This window comes from Coregonus lavaretus (assembly GCF_964263955.1).
Source record: "Coregonus lavaretus genome assembly, chromosome: 7".
Lineage (NCBI taxonomy): Eukaryota > Metazoa > Chordata > Actinopteri > Salmoniformes > Salmonidae > Coregonus > Coregonus lavaretus.
The window spans coordinates 52,042,268-52,063,500 of NC_139994.1; the positions used below are offsets into that span (position 1 = coordinate 52,042,268).

Consider the following 21,233-nt stretch of genomic DNA (forward strand, 5'->3'; position numbering starts at 1 on the left):
GTTGCTATCCTGTTTTGTGATAAAACAAAGGTGTGGTTGAATTTATTCTGCCACTGTGTCTTCTTATTGTCTCGGCCTTAGGCCTATGTATCACGATCGCAAGGCATATGAACTAACAGGTTATAGAGCAAACAACGCAATTATCACAACACATAGGTTGTAATATGGCTTTTTGGGGGGAGGTGGGGGGGGGGGCTTGGCTTCCCCAGTGATTTTACCCATGCACCGCTACTGCCTGGTAGGTGTGTAAACCGACACTGCACTTCTTACAAAGAGAGCATTTATTGTAAATCATATACGTTTGCGGTATGTGGAGTCAGAGAGATTCTCATTGTCTCTCCTGAAAAATGTATTTGTATCTCAGCAACTCTACACTTGGTTAAATAAAAAGCACCTCTTCTGTGATAAGAAATAGATGTGTGTTGGTGTTCCTCCATTTCTAATGGTGTGATGGAGCCTGATACATATTCAGCTAAACTGCTACTCCCTTTAATGATATTGTATATTTGTATATGTGGTAGCAGAGATGTACTGTAGACAGAGAATAGAGATGTACGGAGTGTATAAATTAATGGTTTATTATGTTAAAAACACACAGTCATAAAGCAAAAATTGAATTCTCTATCAGATGATTTCTTACAATAAAAAGCTGTAAAAAGTTATGGCTATTTAAGGCATTACAGGATCATTATATAATTCTAACATACAGACAATGTTAAAAATACATTTTCATTGCTACTTTGAAAATTGGATACTAATTTCAGTTACTAAAAGCAGTTTCATTAGGCTACAAATAGTCTTTGTGACAGTGGTGATATCTTTCACTGCTGCTGCAGGTATCTGACCTCAGAGTACACTGCATCCTCTCTGCTGGTCTTCTCTCTTGCTCTTCTAGAGGAGGAGTTCTTCTTGGGGGTGAAACTCACAGCTGCATAGTTCAACACGTCACTGTCTTGATTCTGAGGGGGGTGGAGCCATGGGAAAATACATTATGATGATAGCGTGATCTATTATATAATGTTTCTATTCTCCTGTGGAAGAAAACACTCTACAAAAGACATGACTGTTCAGACTGTACACCCACTACAATGACCTGACAGTCAGTGGAACAGTGACAGACAGAAGTTCCATGTAAAAATTAACAACGATCACAAAGATCAGAAGGCTTCATCTAGTACAGTGACCTATTACTTCCAAGAAAGCTTCATAACATAAAAAGCACAAATAAGCTGAATATTAGCTGTAAGAAAAATTAAATGGCAGTTTCTTGTAAAAACGAAAAATATACTGTATTTATAAATGTTGACAAATGTACCTGATTACCCTGGGACGTTGGGACATCTGTCCTCCCTTCAAAGAGATTGAAATAGAGGATGGCCAGCTATTATTTTTTATGACAATCTATCTCTTTTTAACTTCATGTAGTTAATTAACAATGCTTATACTTTGGTTATTTAACTGATATTTACAGAAGGTACATCGCATAGAGATGCATGAAACATTAGATACATCAGCTATAACGTTAGATACATTGGATGCATTAGATATAAAGTACTACCTCTGCTATCTCTGTTCTGAGTCTTGCACAGCACCCAGACAAGTAGAAGGGTCACTATCCCCAGAACGATGTTGGAGACGACCAAGGCCAGAACAGTAGGACTCAGATCAAATGGAGAATCATGCTCTGGAACTGTGGAAAGGATATCAGGGAATTCATATTGTATTCATGAGCGCTTAGGAAGACCATCAAACAGTAAAATATGGAATCAAAAGCTAACAGTGATATTGTGTAGCTTGTTGAGACAAATGTATGGGGTTGTTTTGAGGTATGCCGTTTGCATGAATATACAGTATAGTTTAAATTTACAGATTAAATCGGATTTACCATGAATGTCCAGCTTGGTCCCGTTCCCAAACAGTATCACTCCACATGAGGCCACAGCACAGTAGTAAGTCCCAGCATCAGAGAGGCTGAGGTTCCTCTTGGGGAGGTTGTAGACACAGCTCTGTGTAGGAGACCCAGTCTCAGGGCTCTTTTCACACTGATCACTCCTGTCTCCATGGGAGTAAAGGATTCCTGGACGGGATTCTCCTGAGCCATGTCTGAACCAATAGACACTGTGTTCTCCTACACAGGTCTCAGTGTGTATTGTACAGTTCAGAGTTACAGAGTCTCCTGGCTGGACTGACTCAGACACAGGCTGCTGGAGCACAGACATGCTGTTGGACTCTGAGTCTGAAGAGAGTGAGTAATTAAAGTAAGACTAAGTGGGTGAAACACATGAAAAGCCATGTATTCATTACTAGCATTTGATGAACCAGTTGTACGAACATATCAACATACAGGGCCACAAAATATGCAATGGTCAAAAATTATTCAATTGTCATACTTGAGTAAAAGTAAAGATACCTTAATAGAAAATGTCTCAAGTAAAATTGAAAGTCACATAGTAAAATACTACTTGAGTACTTGAGAGTCTAAAAGTATCTGGTTTTAAACGTACTTAAGTACAGTGAGGGAAAAAGTACTCAACTGTAAAGTAAATGCTATACATCAAATTCCTTATATTAAGCAAACTAGACGGCACACTCCAACACTCCAACACTCAGACATAATTTACAAACCCAGTAGTGAGTCTGCCAGATCAGAGGCAGTAGGGATGACAAAGTGTTATATTGATACATGTATGTGCATGAATTGGACCATATTGCTGTCCTGCCTGAGCTATCGAAATGTAACAAGTACTTTTGGGTGTCTGGGAAGATTTATGGGAGTAAAACGTAGATATTTTCTTTAGGAATGTAGTGGAGCAAATGTCAAAGTTGTCAAAAATATAAATAGTAAAGTAAAGTACAGATACCCTAAAAAACTACTTAAGTAGTACTTTAAAGTATTTATACTTAAGTACTTTACACCACTGAAAACTTTAAATTGAAGAAGCAAATGTTTAGTTACCTTTGACAATTAAAACAGTTCCCTCTCCAAATGTTTGCTCATAGATGGCTGTAATGGAACAATAGTATTTAGCTGAGTCCCCTGGCTCTGTCTTGGATATGGTCAAGTTATAGCTGTAGACTCTTCTCCTCACACCCAAACGTTTGGTCTCAGTAAAGTCCTTGATAAAGTTGTTGGAATAATAACTGTCTTGGCCAACATAAAGAGATGATGCCATGCGGAGGGGTTTCTGTCCAAAACTCTGCTTGAACCAATCAAACCTGGTCACTGACACGTTGGGACAAAAGCAAGTGAGAGTCACAGTGCCTCCCAGCTCAGTAACCATCACAGGGTCTGGTTGGATTACGTTTGGTTTGGTAAAAGCACAAACTGTCAAAGCAAACAAAATGGATCAAAGACAAAGACATGGATAAACCATTTCTACCCATTACAGAAAGAACATCCACTTCACTTATCATATTCAAACTACATACTACAAAAAATTATTAAAAAAGGAACTCAATTAAAATGCCTTACACTTACCCAAGTTGATGTAAAACAAAAATAAGTGTCTGACCATCATTTTTACATCAGTCCCTTCTGCACTGTATAGTGTGTGGGTCTGACAGTGGGGCACCTTATATATGATGACACTTTACATGTAGCCGTCACACAGTAGGAGGGAACACTGAAATGAGAGATTTTATTGGCTGACTACAATCTAAGAAATGTGTCCTCTGGCTTAGCACAGTTTGAACAGCCCGGAAAAAAACTTTTAAAGAAGACATTGTAAAGTAAGTCAGAGTTACTGGATCCTGCCCAGTCAAATATTGGCTTGATACGGCTGCTTCTTTTTTTTTGAGAAATGAAACTTTTACTGAAATCATTTTTCTTTTGAGGTTTGGACAGGAAACAGAGAAGGGTCTCATTCCACTTCTCTAGAGCTAGTACCTCGGGTACTACTGTGTCCAGCAGAGGTTCAATAATAATAATAATCTGCAATTTAGCAGACGCTTTTATCCAAAGCGACTTACAGTCATGTGCACATACATTTTTACGTATGGGTGGTCCCGGGGATCGAACCCACTACCCTGGCGTTACAAGCGCCATGCTCTACCAATTGAGCTACAGAGGACCACATAGTACAGGTTCAACTAACCCTCAATGGGAATTTACCCACCATAGCATAAAAGCTGCATATCCAGCATGCTCTTGGTTTTCATCCTAGGCCCCTATGTGGCAAATAAACACATTTGTAGATATGCCATAAGATGAGTAAACCCTATCTAAAAGTGTGCCTAGATCGAACAAATAGGGAGAATACCCATGACCTCTCGAACAGTGTACAGTCTGTAAGATCTCATCACTTACCCACCCTTTACTGCTTGTTGCCCGGTGGCTGTATAGTGCACTTTTCTTTTGCAAATACATGGTTTGGGTGGGTAGGAACCTACTATACCCCTAGTAAATCTCTAGTAAAGTCAGCCCAGAGATATAAATAGATGGATGATGACAAGGCTTAATGGAATCAGAATTTGGTTGTGGCTCACAAACTTCTCTGAATAATGTTATCCAGAAACTAACTGTTTGTGTATTGGTTGCCTTGACTTTAATGGTGGCTAATCTGACACAGGCTAACTCAGAACTCAGAACAACAGGCCCTGTGTTCCGGAATCTAATCTGATTACTGTAGAGTAAGGCATGTGGTTTGTTGGCCCCTTATGACAGTTGCATCATCATCATTATCATCATCATTAGGTTACATATAAACATTAACTATTATTTGTTAATTTATGAGTGCAAATCAATGTAACTTTTCTATTTATAATTTGGGGGTCTGAAAGAGAAAATAGAAATTGTTTAAATCCCTACAGAATTTGAACTTGATGACCTGCTGTGGTTCTCATCCTTGTCCACTAGAGTGCGGCATTCTATCATATTTCACCTATAATATGGATAGTTATTGATGATTCGCTGACAACGTCACGAAAATGATGCGCACGCTTTCATGAGGCAGCGGTCCTTGTGTTTTGTTGTGATTCTGGATGGAAAGATAGCAACAATGACAAGAAACTGCCATGTGGGGAATCGTAAGTGGCTCATTGCAGTTAGTTGCATCTTGTACTTGATACCATGTCTTGTTTTGAGGTGTTTTGACTTATTTCATGTCAAATATGGAAAAAATTTACTAGCTAGCTACCCAACTACTGTAAGGATGTATTTGAGAGACAACAAGTGCTCATTGTGCACAATTATTTATGTTTTCAATAAACATTGGAGACGAAATATAGTTTACATGTTGTCAACAACCTAAACCAACTCCATCTGTTTTGCCCCAGAGTTGAGTATGCCTCGGTTGTGTTGCTTAACAACCAACCCATCTAATAAGAATTCACACCTGCAATCTACCCAAAATACTGATAATCTCCGATTCATAGTAGACCAACACATAAATAAATAAACTGTTCTATGAATTTATCCCAGGAATATTAGTACAGGTGTTCATGCAATTTGTAGGTTACTATTTTTAACAGTGGTTGGTCAGGTATTTGAGGTGTGTACCTGTTCCCCTATCGAATGAGATGGCACAGGCAGGAGGCGCGCGAGATGCTCGACAATCCTGTTCAGTCCTCCTCACTAGCAACAGCCCCGCCTCACTACGCCACCGCTGCCTGCCTGGTCCATCCGCATCTTTCACAACTGTCTGCAGCTGCTTGAGCTCCGTGGCATGCCCTCAGTTATACCCGGATTTAGGTGGTGGTTTTCACGAGAAATATAGCTATGTCGGAGGTACGGAAATTTACCAAAAGGTTGAGTAAACCAGGAACGGCGGCGGAACTCAGGCAAAGTGTCTCGGAGGCTGTGAGGACATCGGTGATTGTGGTTAGTATGATGATGGCTAATAATCTCTTCTTTAGCTAGCTAACGGTAGCCTAATTTACCTTGCTGTCCAAACCCGCTCACGAAACCATAGCCCGAGGCTCCGGTCCGTTTATTCTGTTTCATCCAGAAAAGCCTGTGTACTTTTAGTTCATAACGTTACTTGAATGTCTGAATATCGAAGGACAATTTTATTCTAGTTTTATCGAAGACGCGTGTCAGCGTCTCACCGTTTCCTATACGTCACCCACTGAGCAGAGCTTGCTACATTTGATTAGGCTACTAGCTACCTCTTTAAAATGTAAACTTGCGTATGACGTCGTAATTAGTTGGTAATTAAGCAGTGACGGTTGGCAGAAAATGACCATAATGAAACAGGATGATGTCCATATAAAGGGAGTATCGTATTTGCAGTATGTGTGTCTTTTTCCTGCGGCTAGTGGTGTGACATTGTTCAGGCAGAGCAGAAGAGAGAACACATGGTATTCCATTTCTCTTGGCTTCAGCTCCAGCGGCGGCTTTTGTGCGCTTGAGGATTTGAGCAGTGCCAGTTCTGAGGTTGAATGGGCAGCTAGACTGCATGGTTTCCCAAGCTATCCCTTTTCCCTGTCCTGTAGTCTGGTCCTTTCTTTTCTGGTCCTTTCTTTTCCCAGTACTGAATATTTGATGGCCCAGGCATGTAAAGTATCACTATGGATCCTGGTGGTCTTTGATTATAGCTGTGCCTACAGTAACAGTTCAATCTAGTTAGAAGCATGTCCTCTTTCTTTGTTGAAAGGATAATAGTAAGTGATGTATCATGGATCATGATTTGAGCACTGGTTGGGTTTTGTGCTACAGTTGGACTGTGTGTAGTATTGGCCTGAAACCGTGTGATGATGCAGGGTATGGCTAGAGATAAATTGCATATAATGCTGATGAGGCACTGAGATTTAATCACTCACACAGGGCTCCTTTGGGTTCTCTTTGGTGTGTGTGTGTGTGTGTGTATGTGAACGTGTTTAACTATACTTGTGAGGACCAGAAGTTCCCACAAGAATAGTAAACCAAGAAACATTTGACCAACTGGGGACATTTTGTTGGTCCCCACAAGGTCAAATGCTATTTCTAGGGGGTTTAGGGTTAAGGTTAGAATTATTGTTAGGGTTAGAATTAGGGTTAGTTTTAGGGTTAGGAGCTAGGGTTAGATTTAGGGTTAGGGTTAAGGTTAGGTTTTTGGGTTAAGGTTAAGATTAGGGTAAGGGTATGGGTTAGGGTTAGGGGTTACGGGAAAATAGGGTTTTGAATGGGACTGAATTGTATGTCCCCACAAGGTTAGCTGCGCAAGACTGTGTGTGTGTGTGTGTGTGTGTGTGTGTGTGTGTGTGTGTGTGTGTGTGTGTGTGTGTGTGTGTACAACCTCTAGGAGTGTCTGACCTCATGACTGCTATCATGATGTTTCTCCACTGTAAACTCTCCCACACTGTCAATGTCATCTGATTCACCAGACCTCTCTCTCTTTCTCATATGATACAACCAATGCAAATCCCAGCCAAGAAAATATTCAGTGGACTTTTGCAGACCTCTTAGCCCAGATCTTTTTGTTTGCAAACATCTCCAGTCAAGTGAGGGAGTGGTCAACAGGCCTAGTAATCTTGTGATGAGGTTTGACGCTGCCTGACGTGTGCTAGGCAACACAGGTTCCGAAGTGTGTTGTGTCTGGTTGAGCAGATGATCCTCAGGGTAATGGTCGCCGTGGTAATGGAGAACAAGCGCTTTTTTGTGGAGGTCGCAGAGCTGGCATTCTCACATGGGGATTCCCTGGAGGCATGCTCCAACTATGCTTCCTGTGTGTGTGTTGTGTGTGTGTGTGTGTGTGTGTGTGTGCGTGTGTGTGTGTCACTTATGTCAATGGGGCTGCTGTCTTATTCTCCTTCCTGGAATTAAACGTTTTCTGCTCTTTCCATATTCCTGTATCTCCCAGTTGGTGTGTCTAGAAATGACCTTTCCTACATTCAATTGGAGGGCTGGGTATTTCCTTTGTTCTGAGGCCAGTTCTCTGTGACCTGAAAGCTCAATTAAAAGTCTTAGCCTAGTAATAACGGCATATTACTGAGGCCCACCAGTTTCACTTGCAGTCCTTTCAGCTCATAAGACATTGAGACATTTTGAATGTTAGCTGAAAGGAACCTACTATAAGTGACTAGGGTCTCTTAGATCAAAAGGAAGCTCCTGAAGAGTCTCAAGAGGTGTTGTTTTGATCTAGTCTAGATGAAAGATATACATATAAGATTGTGTATTTACTAAATTCAGGTCAGGTCAAGGGTTGTGGGAAATGGGGAGTCTGTGTTCACAGTAAACACACAGACTAAAGCACTTACTGGGGTCAGGGGGAGGACACTGGAACTGTGGATGCATGTGTGTGTGTGTGTTTTTGTGTGTGTGTTTGTGTTTGTGTGTGTTTGCGTGCGTGTGTATACACACACACATAAACGCCAGTTGTAAAGCCCATCTGCTAGAGATAGACTTCTCCTCTGTCTTTCCACTGAACTGTATAAGACACACAGAAATCTGGAAAAGTACTTATCTCGCTAACATTATAGCCAAAGCCAGTGATGGTGTTTGGAGTGTCCGGGGCCAGATTGATAGCTGAGTTGAAAAAGCGATGTGACGTAAAGTCCCATAAAGAGATGAGAAAGTGACTATATATAGTTGAAGTCGGAAGTTTACATACACCTTAACCAAATACATTTAAACTCAGTTTTTCACAATTCCTGACATTTAATCCTAGTAAAAATTCCCTGTTTTAGGTCAGTTAGGATCACCACTTTATTTTAAGAATGTGAAATGTCAGAATAATAGTAGAGAGAATGATTTATTTCAGCTTTTATTTCTTTCATCACATTCCCAGTGGGTCAGAAGTTTACATACACTCAATTAGTATTTGGTAGCATTGCCTTTCAATTGTTTAACTTGGGTCAAACGTTTCGGGTAGCCTTCCACAAGCTTCCCACAATAAGTTGGGTGAATTTTGGCCCATTCCTCCTGACAGAGCCGATGTAACTGAGTCAGGTTTGTAGGCCTCCTTGCTTGCACAAGCTTTTTCAGTTCTGCCCACACATTTTCTATAGGATTGAGGTCAGGGCTTTGTGATGGCCACTCCAGTACCTGACTTTGTTGTCCTTACGCCATTTTGCCACAACTTTGGAAGTATGCTTGGGATCATTGTCCATTTGGAAGACCCATTTGCGACCAAGCTTTAACTTCCTGACTGATGTCTTGAGATGTTGCTTCAATATATCCACATAATTTTCCTTCCTCATGATGGCATCTATTTTGTGAAGTGCACCAGTCCCTCCTGCAGCAAAGCACCCCCACAGCATGATACTGCCACCCCCGTTCTTCACGGTTGGGATGGTGTTCTTCGGCTTGCAAGCATCCCCTTTTTCCTCCAAACATAACAATGGTCATTATGGCCAAACAGTTCTATTTTTGTTAAATCAGACCAGAGGACATTTCTCCAAAAAGTACGATCTTTGTCCCCATGTGCAGTTGCAAACCGTAGTCTGGCTTTTTTTATGGCGGTTTTGGAGCAGTGGCTTCTTCCTTGCTGAGCGGCCTTTCAGGTTATGTCGATATAGGACTCGTTTTACTGTGGATATAGATACTTTTGCACCGGTTTCCTCCAGCATCTTCACAAGGTCCTTTGCTGTTGTTCTGGGATTGATTTGCACTTTTCGCACCAAAGTATGTTAATCTCTAGGAGACAGAACGCGTCTCTTTCCTGAGCGGTTTGACGGCTGGGTGGTCCCATGGTGTCTATACTTGCGCACTATTGTTTGTACAGATGAACGTGGTACCTTCAGGCGTTTGGAAATTGCTCCCAAGGATGAACCAGACTTGTGGTGGTCTACACATTTCAAGGTAGGCCTTGAAATACATCCACACGTACACCTCCAATTGACTCAAATGATGTCAATTAGCCTATCAGAAGCTTCTAAAGCCATGACATCATTTTCTGGAATTTTCCAAGCTGTTTAAAGTCACAGTCAACTTAGTGTATGTAAACTTCTGACCCACTGGAATTGTGATACAGTGAATTATAAGTGAAATAATCTGTCTGTAAACAATTGTTGGAAAAATTACTTGTGTCGTGGACAAAGTAGATGTCCTAACCGACTTGCCAAAACTATAATTTGTTAACAAGAAATGTGTGGAGTGGTTGAAAAACAAGTTTTAATGACTCCAACCTAAGTGTATGTAAACTTCCGACTTCAACTGTATGGGCGAATGTAGCGGGCAGGCGGCTACGCCCCAACCAGAGCTAACCCCTTCTTCTTCCTTTGTTCCTCTGTGTTTCTTCTTCTCTCTTTCTGTTTCTTTCTCTCCCAGGCTGTTCCTCTCTAAAGGAGCTGAGCCAGAACTCAATCTCTCTCTCTCTCTCCCCCTTCTCTCTCTATCTTTCCCCTCTCTCTCTCCCCCCCTCTCTCTCTCTCCCCCTTCTCTCTATATCTCCCCTCTCTCTCTCTCTCTCTCTCTCTCTCTCTCTCTCTCTCTCTCTCTCTCTCTCTCTCTCTCTCTCTCTTTCTCTCTCTCTCGCTCTCTCTCTCTCTCTCTCTCTCTCTGTCTCTCTGTAACACAATCTCTGTCGCAATGGAACTGTATCTTCTGGTTCTGTGGTTCCACTGCTGCCCAGCCTGTTGCACATGACAGGAAGCTGCTGCTCTCCTCTGAGCTGCTAGAAGTAATGAATTGAGCAGGCAGCAGGGCCTACCTAGCTGATTGTGAGGCCCAGCGACTATGTTGTTTACCATGTATATGAATACACATGCGTGTGCGTGTGTGTGAGACAGAACAATGACTGGGGGAGGGGAGGAGTGAGAAAGAGAGGGAGAATCACTGTGCACCAGCTGAAAGGGAAGTAGTTGATCTAAAGTAGAGCATGTCCTCTCCCCTCACTCCCTAACACCCTGGACAGCTGTACAAAGACCCTCTGCCTTTAATGGAATTATGGAGGAGTGCCAGGTGGGACACACTTACAGCTGTGCACTGAACTGTGGCAGGGTGTGTGAGCGAGAGTCCTAGAGAGGGACCTGGTGGTTCTCTAACATGTTGGCTGACTGAGTCTCTCTCTCCCTTGAGTCTTTTTCCTATGTCCTTGGCCACTGGTCAGTGGTCACTGCAGAACAGTCTCCTCTAACATGGATAGAGCTCTACTACAATATGGGCTGCATGAATCTGCCCTTAGGCCCAAGAGTCTATTACCATAACATAGAGAAGATTACATTGTATTCAAGCAAGGCTTATCCTATGTCCTATACAGTGGAGGCTGCTGAGTGGAGGACGGCTTATAATAATGGCTGGAACGGGGAAATTGGAATGGCATCAAACACTTAGAAACCATGTGTTTGATGTATTTGATACCATTCCACTCATTCCGCTCCGAGCCCGTCCTCCCCAATTCAGTTGCCACCAGCCTCCTGTGTTCCTATATTAGCCTACCATTTTCAGTGAATTCTTACTGTTGCTTCTGCTGAGCCTTGCACTATTGTTAGAATGAATAATGATTGACTTTTCCTAGTTTCTTCTCCTTGGCTGACTTGCTTTGTCCTGGACTGACTCACATGATTTAGCCTAGGCCTAACGTATGCATGTTTTTGAGGTGGGGTTTATTTATCTGAAAATGTCTTTGAGTATAGGATATGAAATCATTCACTTCTCTATGAAACTCTCAACAGGATGTAGTGACATCACAGCAGAGATGTGGTGGAGCGGCCATCTTTGTTTTGTGGTTGTGTTGCCTTGGTAACATGTCTGACTGAGCCACTCTCCAATGGCTGATGAAGTTAGAACTCCTGCTATAACTTGTGACCTGCTATGCTAATTTTCACTCACTGCAGCAAAGCAAACCCCCTCTGAACTCCCGGGGTCAAAAGAGAAACAGTAGCCAGGAACTAAGACCCTAAGGTCAAAGGTTATAAGGCATTTTTCAAACCCTGTGTGCTGCCTAACCCCTCTGCAGAGGACTTCAGTAGGGACCATGTAACACAGCCAACCTCTGGGGTCAGAGTGTTGGACTCCAACCCCTTAAAGGACATTCTGTTGAACTTGAGTGATCCTCCAGCTGTTCTAAAGATCTCCAGTCCAGCAGTCACCTTAATATTTTTCACAGCTGCCTTGCTCTCTCTCTCCTTCTCTGGTAATTGTTTTCTCTCATCTCTGCCCCTCTTTCTTCACTTACCCTGCTCTCTCTCTTTCACAGATACACACTAGGGATGCACCTATATTACATTTTTGGCCGATACCGATATCCAATATTTTCCTTGCCAAAACACCCGATACCGATAACCGATATTTAAACTTTTAGCTGTCTTTTAAGCATTTTAGTACAGTTAAATAGTTTAAACAAAGTGTCATATGTTCATTTGTTCATTTAGGAACAGATTGTTTAATAAGTTGTAAATGAGAAAAATGACAAATCCATGGTATTTTATCGCACAACAAATATTCATGACACAAATATTTTGGGGAAACGGTGCTTGTTACTTCTCCAGTATCCAAGTGCATCTTCATTCCTGGGAATAGTAGGTTCTGTCAGGTATGCTAGTATCTGCAAATAATGGAAAAGGGGGGTGGGGGGTTTAGTACATTTAATACAACATATTGCATTATTCTTGCATTCCAAATGATCATTTGGCATAGATCAACATTGGCAAAATGAAAATACAACGCGTCTCTCTCTCACATAGATACATACACACACACACACACACACACACACTGACCAAAAAGTTATTTTGTTGGCATTTACGTATGACCCCATTACCAGTAAAACATCATCAAAACCTATTTATTTCACTTACTTGCTGTGCTGTTCATTTATTCAGTCATTCCATTCTCAACCAGGATTTTTCATCATACATGTCAAGCAGTGAAGTTTCAGCTCTGTCTGTCCGTGGCCTCTTCTGTCGTGGTTCCTCTCTCTCTGTGACACTGTCACTGTGTCCGTTTCCATCTTGTCCAGCTGTGTCTGTAACATTTCACGTAAACCCTGTTTCTTGTCTGCATCGAAGTGCTTGTACCTAGCATCGAGCGTGGTGGCAACACAGTAAAGAGGCTCAGAGAGAATGCCACCGAGTCACTTGTTCAGCCTCTAGTAGAGTACTTTTGCAAGTTTTAACCCCACGGTCTGTGTCGGCAGTTTTGTTGAGCATGCGTTTCAATGCCATGACAGAGGGTATCACGTCTGCTGCAGACGTAGTTGATGAGCTTATTTCTCGAGCCAGTTTTTCGAATGGAGCTAGGAGTGTGTTCACGTTTTCAATGAGAGTCCACTGGTTTGTACTGATTGTTGCAGGTAACTCATAGTCGGCTGCGTACACGCCAACCACTCGTTTTTGTTCCAGCAGGCTCTCCATCATGTAAAAAGTACTGTTCCATCTGGTGGAAACGTCTTGCTTAAGCCTTTTCGTTTTCACTGCAAGCTGCTCCTGTATTGCTTGCAGGCGGCTGTATGCTAGCTGTGAGTGTTCAAAATGACCCACTATCTTCCTACCTGTTGCCACTGTGTCAGATATGCTACGTTGGGCCAAAACACCTTCGTTCATAGCCAGTTGCAGCGTGTGTGCCATGCATGGCAAACTGGCGACTCCGCATTCTTCCAAAGCCTTTTGTCATGTTACGTGCATTATCACGTAGCACAGCGTGTACTTTGTTCTTGGGGATTTTCCAACTTTCAAACATGTTCTCAAATGCCATTGAAATGGCAGCAGCGGTATGAGAACCTGCACATTCTTGAGCATGCAATACGGCTTTCCTCAGTACGAAATCCTCGTCGACCCACTGTGCTGTCAGACTCAGCATGCTCATGGGGCTGGGTCGTGAAGCTAATAGCAGTGATGCCCATAGCAAGTAGCTCATGGATGTGCGTTTGAAAAATAGCGCCTAGTTGGTAGTGTGTACCGGGGCTCGAGGTGCTCGGCCAGTCGGCGAAAGCCAACATCATCCACGACAGAGAACGGTAGAATGTCAAGGGCAATGAATTCCATTATCTTGGCGTTAATGGATTTGGCCTTTGAGTCGTCACGCTGAAATTTTCTTACTCTTTCAAATGACTGCTCGACTTTTTTTCTGCTTTTGTTCTAAGTAGTCGCTGAATGTCTGGGGGTGATGCACTTTCAAATAAGTAATTAGGTTTGTGGTATTGAAAGATATCACTTTCTCCCCTCCTTGGGAAATAATAGCAGCACACACGTTGCATATGGCCTTTCTGTTATCTTCCTTTGAAACTTCAGAATAGATCCACACAGCAGACATTGTGGGCTAGGTTAGGAATGCTGTGTTGCACGTGTAGCGCTGTATTTTTCGTGGCGTCATTACGTCATCTACCTACATTATACAGGTATGCACGTCAGCTTTGACATCGGTTTTGCACATCGGCGTTAAACTATACATAGAGCCAATGTCGATGTTGACATTTTTAGCTAATATCGTCCGATTCCGATATGCTTACCGATATATCGTGCATCCCTAATACACACTCTTCCTCCTCTCTCTCTCTCTCTCTCTCTCTCTCTCTCTCTCTCTCTCTCTCTCTCTCTCTCTCTCTCTCAATTTCAATTCAATTCAAGGGGCTTTATTGGCATGGGAAACATATGTTTACATTGCCAAACCAAGTGAAATAGATGATAAACAAAAGTGAAATAAACAATCAGAAATGTACAGTAAACATTACACTCACAAAAGCTCCAAAGGAATAGAGACATTTCAAATGTCATATAATGTCTATGTACTGTGTTGTAACGATGGACAAATATTTAAAGTACAAAAAGGGAAAATAAATAATATGGGTTGTATTTACAATGGTGTTTGTGCTTCATTGGTTGTCCTTTTCTTGTGGCAACAGGTCACAAATCTTGCTGCTGTGATGGCAGCAGTGACGGGGCGGCAAGTAGCTTAGTGGGTAAGAGTGTTGTGCCAGTAACTGAAAGGTTGCTGGTTCTAATCCCCGAGCCGACAAGGTGAAAAATCTGTCGATGTGCCCTTAAGCAAGGCACTTAACCCTAATTGCTCCTGTAAGTCGCTCTGGATAAGAGCGTCTGCTAAATGTCAAAATAATAAAAATAAATAAAAATGGTACACTGGTATTTCACCTAATAGATATGGGAGATATCAAAATTGGATTTGTTTTCAAATTATTTGTGGGTCTGTAATCTAAGCTCAGTTTCCACCTCATTTTGTGGGCATTGTGCTGTTTTCTCTTGAGAGCCAGGTCTGCCTATGGCGACCTCTCTCAATAGCAAGGCTATGTTTACTGAGTCTGTACATAGTCAAACGTTGACTTAATTTTGGGTCAGTCACAGTGGTCAGATATTCTGGCCAGGTATTCTGCCACTGTGTGCGCTGTGTGCTCCAGATTGCTCGTTCTTTTTGGTTAATAATTTCCAATGTGTTAAGTAATTATGTTTTTATTTTCTCATGATTTGGTTGGGTCTAATTGTGTTGCTGTCCTGGGGCTCTGTGGGCTCTGTTTGTGTTTGTGAACAGAGCCCCAGGACCAGCTTGCTTAGGGGTTCGTCTCTCTGTAGGTGATGGCTTTGTTATGGAAGGTTTGGGAATCACATCCTTTTAGGTGGTTGTAGAATTTAACGGCTCTTTTCTGGATTTTGATAATTAGTGGGGATCGGCCTAATTATGCTCAGCATGCATTATTTGGTGTTTTACGTTGTACACAAAGGATATATTTGCAGAATTCTGCATGCAGAGTCTCAATTTGGTGTTTGTCCCATTTTGTGAATTTTTGGTTGGTGAGCGGACCCCAGACCTCACAACCATGAAGGGCAATGGGTTCTATAACTGATTCAAGTATTTTTAGCCAGATCCTAATTGGTATGTCGAATTTTATGTTCCTTTTGATGGCATAGAAGGCCCTTCTTGCCTTGTCTCTCAGATCGTTCACAGCTTTGTGGAAGTTACCTGTGGCGCTAATGTTAAGGCCGAGGTATGTATAGTTTTTTTGTGTGCTCTAGGGCAACGGTGTCTAGATGGAATTTGTATTTGTGTTCGTGGCAACTGGACCTTTTTTGGAACACCATTATTTTTTATTTACTAAGATTTACTGTCAGGGCCCAGGTCTGACAGAATCTGTGCAGAAGATCTAGGTGCTGCTATAGGGGACTGAATATATTGGGGACTGAAGCACCAGATCATCAGCAAACAGAAGACATTTGACTTCAGATTCTAGTAGGGTGAGGCGATGTGCTGCAGGCTGTTCTAGTGCCCTCGCCAATTCATTGATATATATGTTGAAGAAGGTGGGGCTTAAGCTACATCCCTGTCTCACCCCCCGGCCCTGTGGAAAGAAATGTGTGGGATTTTTGCCAATTTTAACCGCATACTTGTTGTTTGTGTACATGGATTTTATAATGTATTGTGTTTTTCCCCAACACCACTTTCCATCAATTTGTATAGCAGACCCTCATGCCAAATTGAGTCAAAAGCTTTTTTGAAATCAACAAAGCATAAGAAGACTTTGCCTTTGTTTTGTTTTGTTTGTTTATCAATTAGGGTGTGCAGGGTGAATACGTGGTCTGTCGTACGGTAATTTGGTAAAAAGCCAATTTGACATTTTCTCAGTACATTGTTTTCACTGAGGAAATGTAAGAGTCTGCTGTTAATGATAATGCAGAGGATTTTCCCAAGGTTGCTGTTGACGCATATCCCACAGTAGTGACACCCCCTGTAGCTCAGTTGGTAGAGCATGGCGCTTGCAACGCCAGGGTTGTGGGGTCGTTTCCCACGGGGGGGCCAGTATGAAAATGTATGCACTCACTAACTGTAAGTCGCTCTGGATAAGACCGTCTGCTAAATAACTGTAATGTAAAATGTAGTTATTGGGGTCAAATTTGTCTCCACTTTCGTGGATTGGGGTGATCAGTCCTTGGTTCCAAATATTGGGGAAGATGCCAGAGCTAAGGATTATATTAAAGAGTTTAAGTATAGCCAATTGAAATTTGTGGTCTGTATATTTTATCATTTCATTGAGGATACCATCAACACCACAGGCCTCTCTCTCTCTCTCTCTCTCTCTCTCTCTCTCTCTCTCTCTCTCTCTCTCTCTCTCTCTCTCTCTCTATTCATGCTCTGCAGCCACCCTCTGAACTTTGTGTCTCTCTGTGATCTCTGCCCTCTAATCTCAGACTTCTTTAGTTCAGGGAGAGTAGGCTCTTGCATAGTGTCTCTCAGTCACATTGACAAATCTCTAGTCCAGCAGAGCAGAACATATCAGGTGGGAAGAGACCAGGGTGATGATTTTCAGTCTCAGCTTCCGAATAACTGCCCAGACAGAGGAAAGCTGAAACGCACTGTGCTTTTTCACAATGACACAATGCTGAGAGTGTGTTGTGTGTTACTCCTCTTGGACTCTGGTCTGTTTTTTACTGGGTCCATAGCCACCCCTTTATACTCAGTCCCCTCTACAGATCATATTGAGGGGGAAAGCCGAAACGCACTGTGCTTTTTCACAATGACACCATCATGAGAGCTCAGGATTCAGTAGCTAAGAGGACTTAATTGGTCTGTCTTGGGCTGCGTCCCAAATGTTTACTTGTCTTTTTGTCAAGCAAAACTTTTTGTGGAAGGTACTATGCAGCACACAGACTCCCTCGCGCACTCAACATTTGGATGTTTCAAATAAAAATAAAAACTCTTTGTCACATGACTATAGAAATGGAAACATTGTGATTTTAGAGACACAAAGTAACAATAGCCCATGATTAAAGGGTTAGGCTATACTGGGCTCTCACCATCATCATCAGTATCATTATTCACATCATTCCAATTCAATCAAGTCACAATTATCAGCTTTGGTATTGACATCAGTGAGCAGGCTTTCTGAGTGAGGAGAGACACATGGGTAGGCCTAACAACGGAAAACGTCTGAAAACGAAAGTTATTATGAAATTCAGACCACAGAAATCCAATATTTATATACTTAGCAAAAATATAAACGCAACATGCAACAATTTCAACGATTTTACTGAGTTACAGTTCGTATAAGGAAATCAATCAATGGAAATGAATAAATTAAGCCTTAATCTATGGATTTCACATGACTGGGCAGGGGCGCAGCCATAGGTGAGCCTGGGAGGGCATAGGCCCACCCACTTGGGAGCCAGGCCTAGCCAATCAGAATGAGATTTTCCCCAAAAAAGGGCTTTATTACAGACACCTGTGTAATGATTATGCTGTTTAATCAGCTTCTTGATATGCCACACCTGTCAGGTGGATGGATTATCTTGACAAAGGAGAAATGCTCACAAACAGGGATGTAAACAAATTTGTGCACAGAGAAATAAGCTTTTTGTGCATAAGAACATTTTCTGAAACATGGGACCAACACTTTACATGTTGCGTTTATATTTTTGTATCGTATATAAAATGTCTACCCTTTTCCATATATTTTAACATTCTAATAAGGCAATTTAATATAGGAAAACATCACAAAATCCAAATTTAATTTAGTCTCATTATGATACGGAACATGTAGGCTATTTAAAAATAATAGAATACCATACTTTGAGTTGACTGTATAGGATAGTATACACTGCTCAAAAAAATAAAGGGAACACTTAAACAACACAATGTAACTCCAAGTCAATCACACTTCTGTGAAATCAAACTGTCCACTTAGGAAGCAACACTGATTGACAATAAATTTCACATGCTGTTGTGCAAATGGAATAGACAACAGGTGGAAATTATAGGCAATTAGCAAGACACCCCCAATAAAGGACTGGTTTTGCAGGTGGTGACCACAGACCACTTCTCAGTTCCTATGCTTCCTGGCTGATGTTTTGGTCACTTTTGAATGCTGGCGGTGCTTTCACTCTAGTGGTAGCATGAGACGGAGTCTACAACCCACACAAGTGGCTCAGGTAGTGCAGCTCATCCAGGATGGCACATCAATGTGAGCTGTGGCAAGAAGGTTTGCTGTGTCTGTCAGCGTAGTGTCCAGAGCATGGAGGCGCTACCAGGAGGCAGGCCAGTACATCAGGAGACGTGGAGGAGGCTGTAGGAGGGCAACAACTCAGCAGCAGGACTGCTACCTCCGCCTTTGTGCAAGGAGGAGCAGGAGGAGCAGAGCCCTGCAAAATGACCTTGAGCAGGCCACAAATGTGCATGTGTCTGCACAAACGGTCAGAAACAGACTCCATGAGGGTGGTATGAGGGCCCGACGTCCACAGGTGGGGGTTGTGCTTACAGCCCAACACCGTGCAGGACGTTTGGCATTTGCCAGAGAACACCAAGATTGGCAAATTCGCCACTGGCGCCCTGTGCTCTTCACAGATGAAAGCAGGTTCACACTGAGCACATGTGACAGACGTGACAGAGTCTGGAGACGCCGTGGAGAACATTCTGCTGCCTGCAACATCCTCCAGCATGACCGGTTTGGCGGTGGGTCAGTCATGGTGTGGGGTGGCATTTCTTTGGGGGGCCGCACAGCCCTCCATGTGCTCGCCAGCGGTAGCCTGACTGCCATTAGGTACCGAGATGAGATCCTCAGACCCCTTGTGAGACCATATGCTGGTGCGGTTGGCCCTGGGTTCCTCCTAATGCAAGACAATGCTAGACCTCATGTGGCTGGAGTGTGTCAGCAGTTCCTGCAAGAGGAAGGCATTGATGCTATGGACTGGCCCGCCCGTTCCCCAGACCTGAATCCAATTGAGCACATCTGGGACATCATGTCTCGCTCCATCCACCAACGCCACGTTGCACCACAGACTGTCCAGGAGTTGGCGGATGCTTTAGTCCAGGTCTGGGAGGAGATCCCTCAGGAGACCATCCGCCACCTCATCAGGAGCATGCCCAGGCGTTGTAGGGAGGTCATACAGGGACATGGAGGCCACACACACTACTGAGCCTCATTTTGACTTGTTTTAAGGACTTTACATCAAAGTTGGATCAGCCTGTAGTGTGGTTTTCCACTTAAATTTGAGAGTGACTCCAAATCCAGACCTCCATGGGTTGATACATTTGATTTCCATTTATAATTTTTGTGTGATTTTGTTGTCAGCACATTCAACTATGTAAAGAAAAAAGTATTTAATAAGATTATTTCATTCATTCAGATCTAGGATGTGTTATTTTAGTGTTCCCTTTATTTTTTTGAGCAGTGTAGTAAAGATCTATCAAGGTTCAACTTTAAGGCAAGGGCATCTTTTAAAACTATTTTGATACTCACCTCATGTCTTAATAATATGAATGAGAATGTAGTCCATTATATTTTGAAATCAGTATTTTATCCATCTCTCCCATTGTTCCCATTTTCGATAAAAACAGTACTGTAACATTGGAATGTTGTAAAATGCTGCCCTGCCCTGGCTGGACACTCACATTCAAATCAGTTTAGTTTGCATGAAGGCTACACCTAAGTCCTTCTGGAAGTGCACAGAATATGATGCTTTCGAATGCCGAGTTTGCATAACCCTCACTTACGGAGTTATCTCCAATTTATGTGGAGAACACAACCATATCCCGGACAATGCTCGGATTCAGATCCAAAAGGTGATGAATGGCCTGAAGGAGAGAAGCCTGGAACCCAGGAAGAAACCGACCAAGTTGTGGACCGTGGTACACACGGCTTGCCTGCGTCTATTTGGGGAGAAAATACATTCTTTACAACGAAAACACATTGCAGAAACTATACATAGGCCTAGATATAGTATAGGCTGTTTTTAGCTTTCAGCCTTTATATAACCATATTAACAAATTGATATACAATATTCTGCCCATATAAACAAATTTAAATAGGCTACAATAATCTGCCTATATGAGCACATTTATTTTAGGCAAAAACTAAACTAATTTCTGTAGGCTATTTAAACAATATTCTGCCCATAGGAATAAATGTATATACAATATTATACCGATACATGATTTAATGAAAAGCAGTAAACATACACATTGTTTCACATTATTTAATAACAGACTCATAAACACAATCACGCAATAGACTACAGCTCGCTTCACAGCTTCCCCAGCGCTTCACAGCTTCCCCAGCACTTCTCAGCTTCCCCAGCGATTCACAGCTTCCCCAGCGCTTCTCAGCTTCCCCAGCGCTTCACAAATTCCCCAGCGCTTCACAGCTTCCCCAGCGCTTCTCAGCTTCCCAGGGAAACTCAAGGTATTGTAGCCTCACATGGACGAAAGAGTAGCAGAGGAAGGAGTTAACTTCTGCTGCAGTGTTCACGGTAAAATATAACACGTTGCGGCAGTTCTTCGGTCCTAAATGGCACCCTATTTCCTATTCCCTATGGGCCCTGCTCAAAAGTAGTGCACTACATAAGGAATAGGGTGCCATTTGGGATGTAACCTTAGACTGGATCCATACACTCTTAGAAAAAAGGATTCCAAAAGGGTTCTTTGGCTGTCCCCATAG

General features: G+C 42.4%; 2 protein-coding genes across 2 annotated transcripts in view; one reads left to right on the forward strand and one right to left on the reverse strand.

Annotated features, from left to right (window-relative positions):
- Positions 1 to 821: 821 nt before the first annotated feature.
- On the reverse strand, positions 822 to 2,219 carry LOC311132580 (uncharacterized protein; the record flags this gene model as incomplete). The annotated part of the gene is made up of 4 exons (XM_084165837.1): positions 822 to 959; positions 1,316 to 1,350; positions 1,559 to 1,690; positions 1,886 to 2,219. The coding sequence occupies 4 exons, from the start codon at positions 2,217 to 2,219 to the stop codon at positions 822 to 824; spliced, it is 639 nt and encodes a 212-aa protein (XP_084021963.1).
- A 3,443-nt stretch (positions 2,220 to 5,662) lies between these two features.
- dock11 (dedicator of cytokinesis 11) overlaps positions 5,663 to 21,233 on the forward strand; it is a 117,949-nt gene continuing 102,378 nt past the window's right edge. The window contains exon 1 of the mRNA XM_084166043.1: positions 5,663 to 5,818. Coding sequence (XP_084022169.1) covers positions 5,717 to 5,818 — 102 coding nt within the window. The 5' untranslated portion in view covers positions 5,663 to 5,716. The remainder of the gene's footprint in view (positions 5,819 to 21,233) is intronic.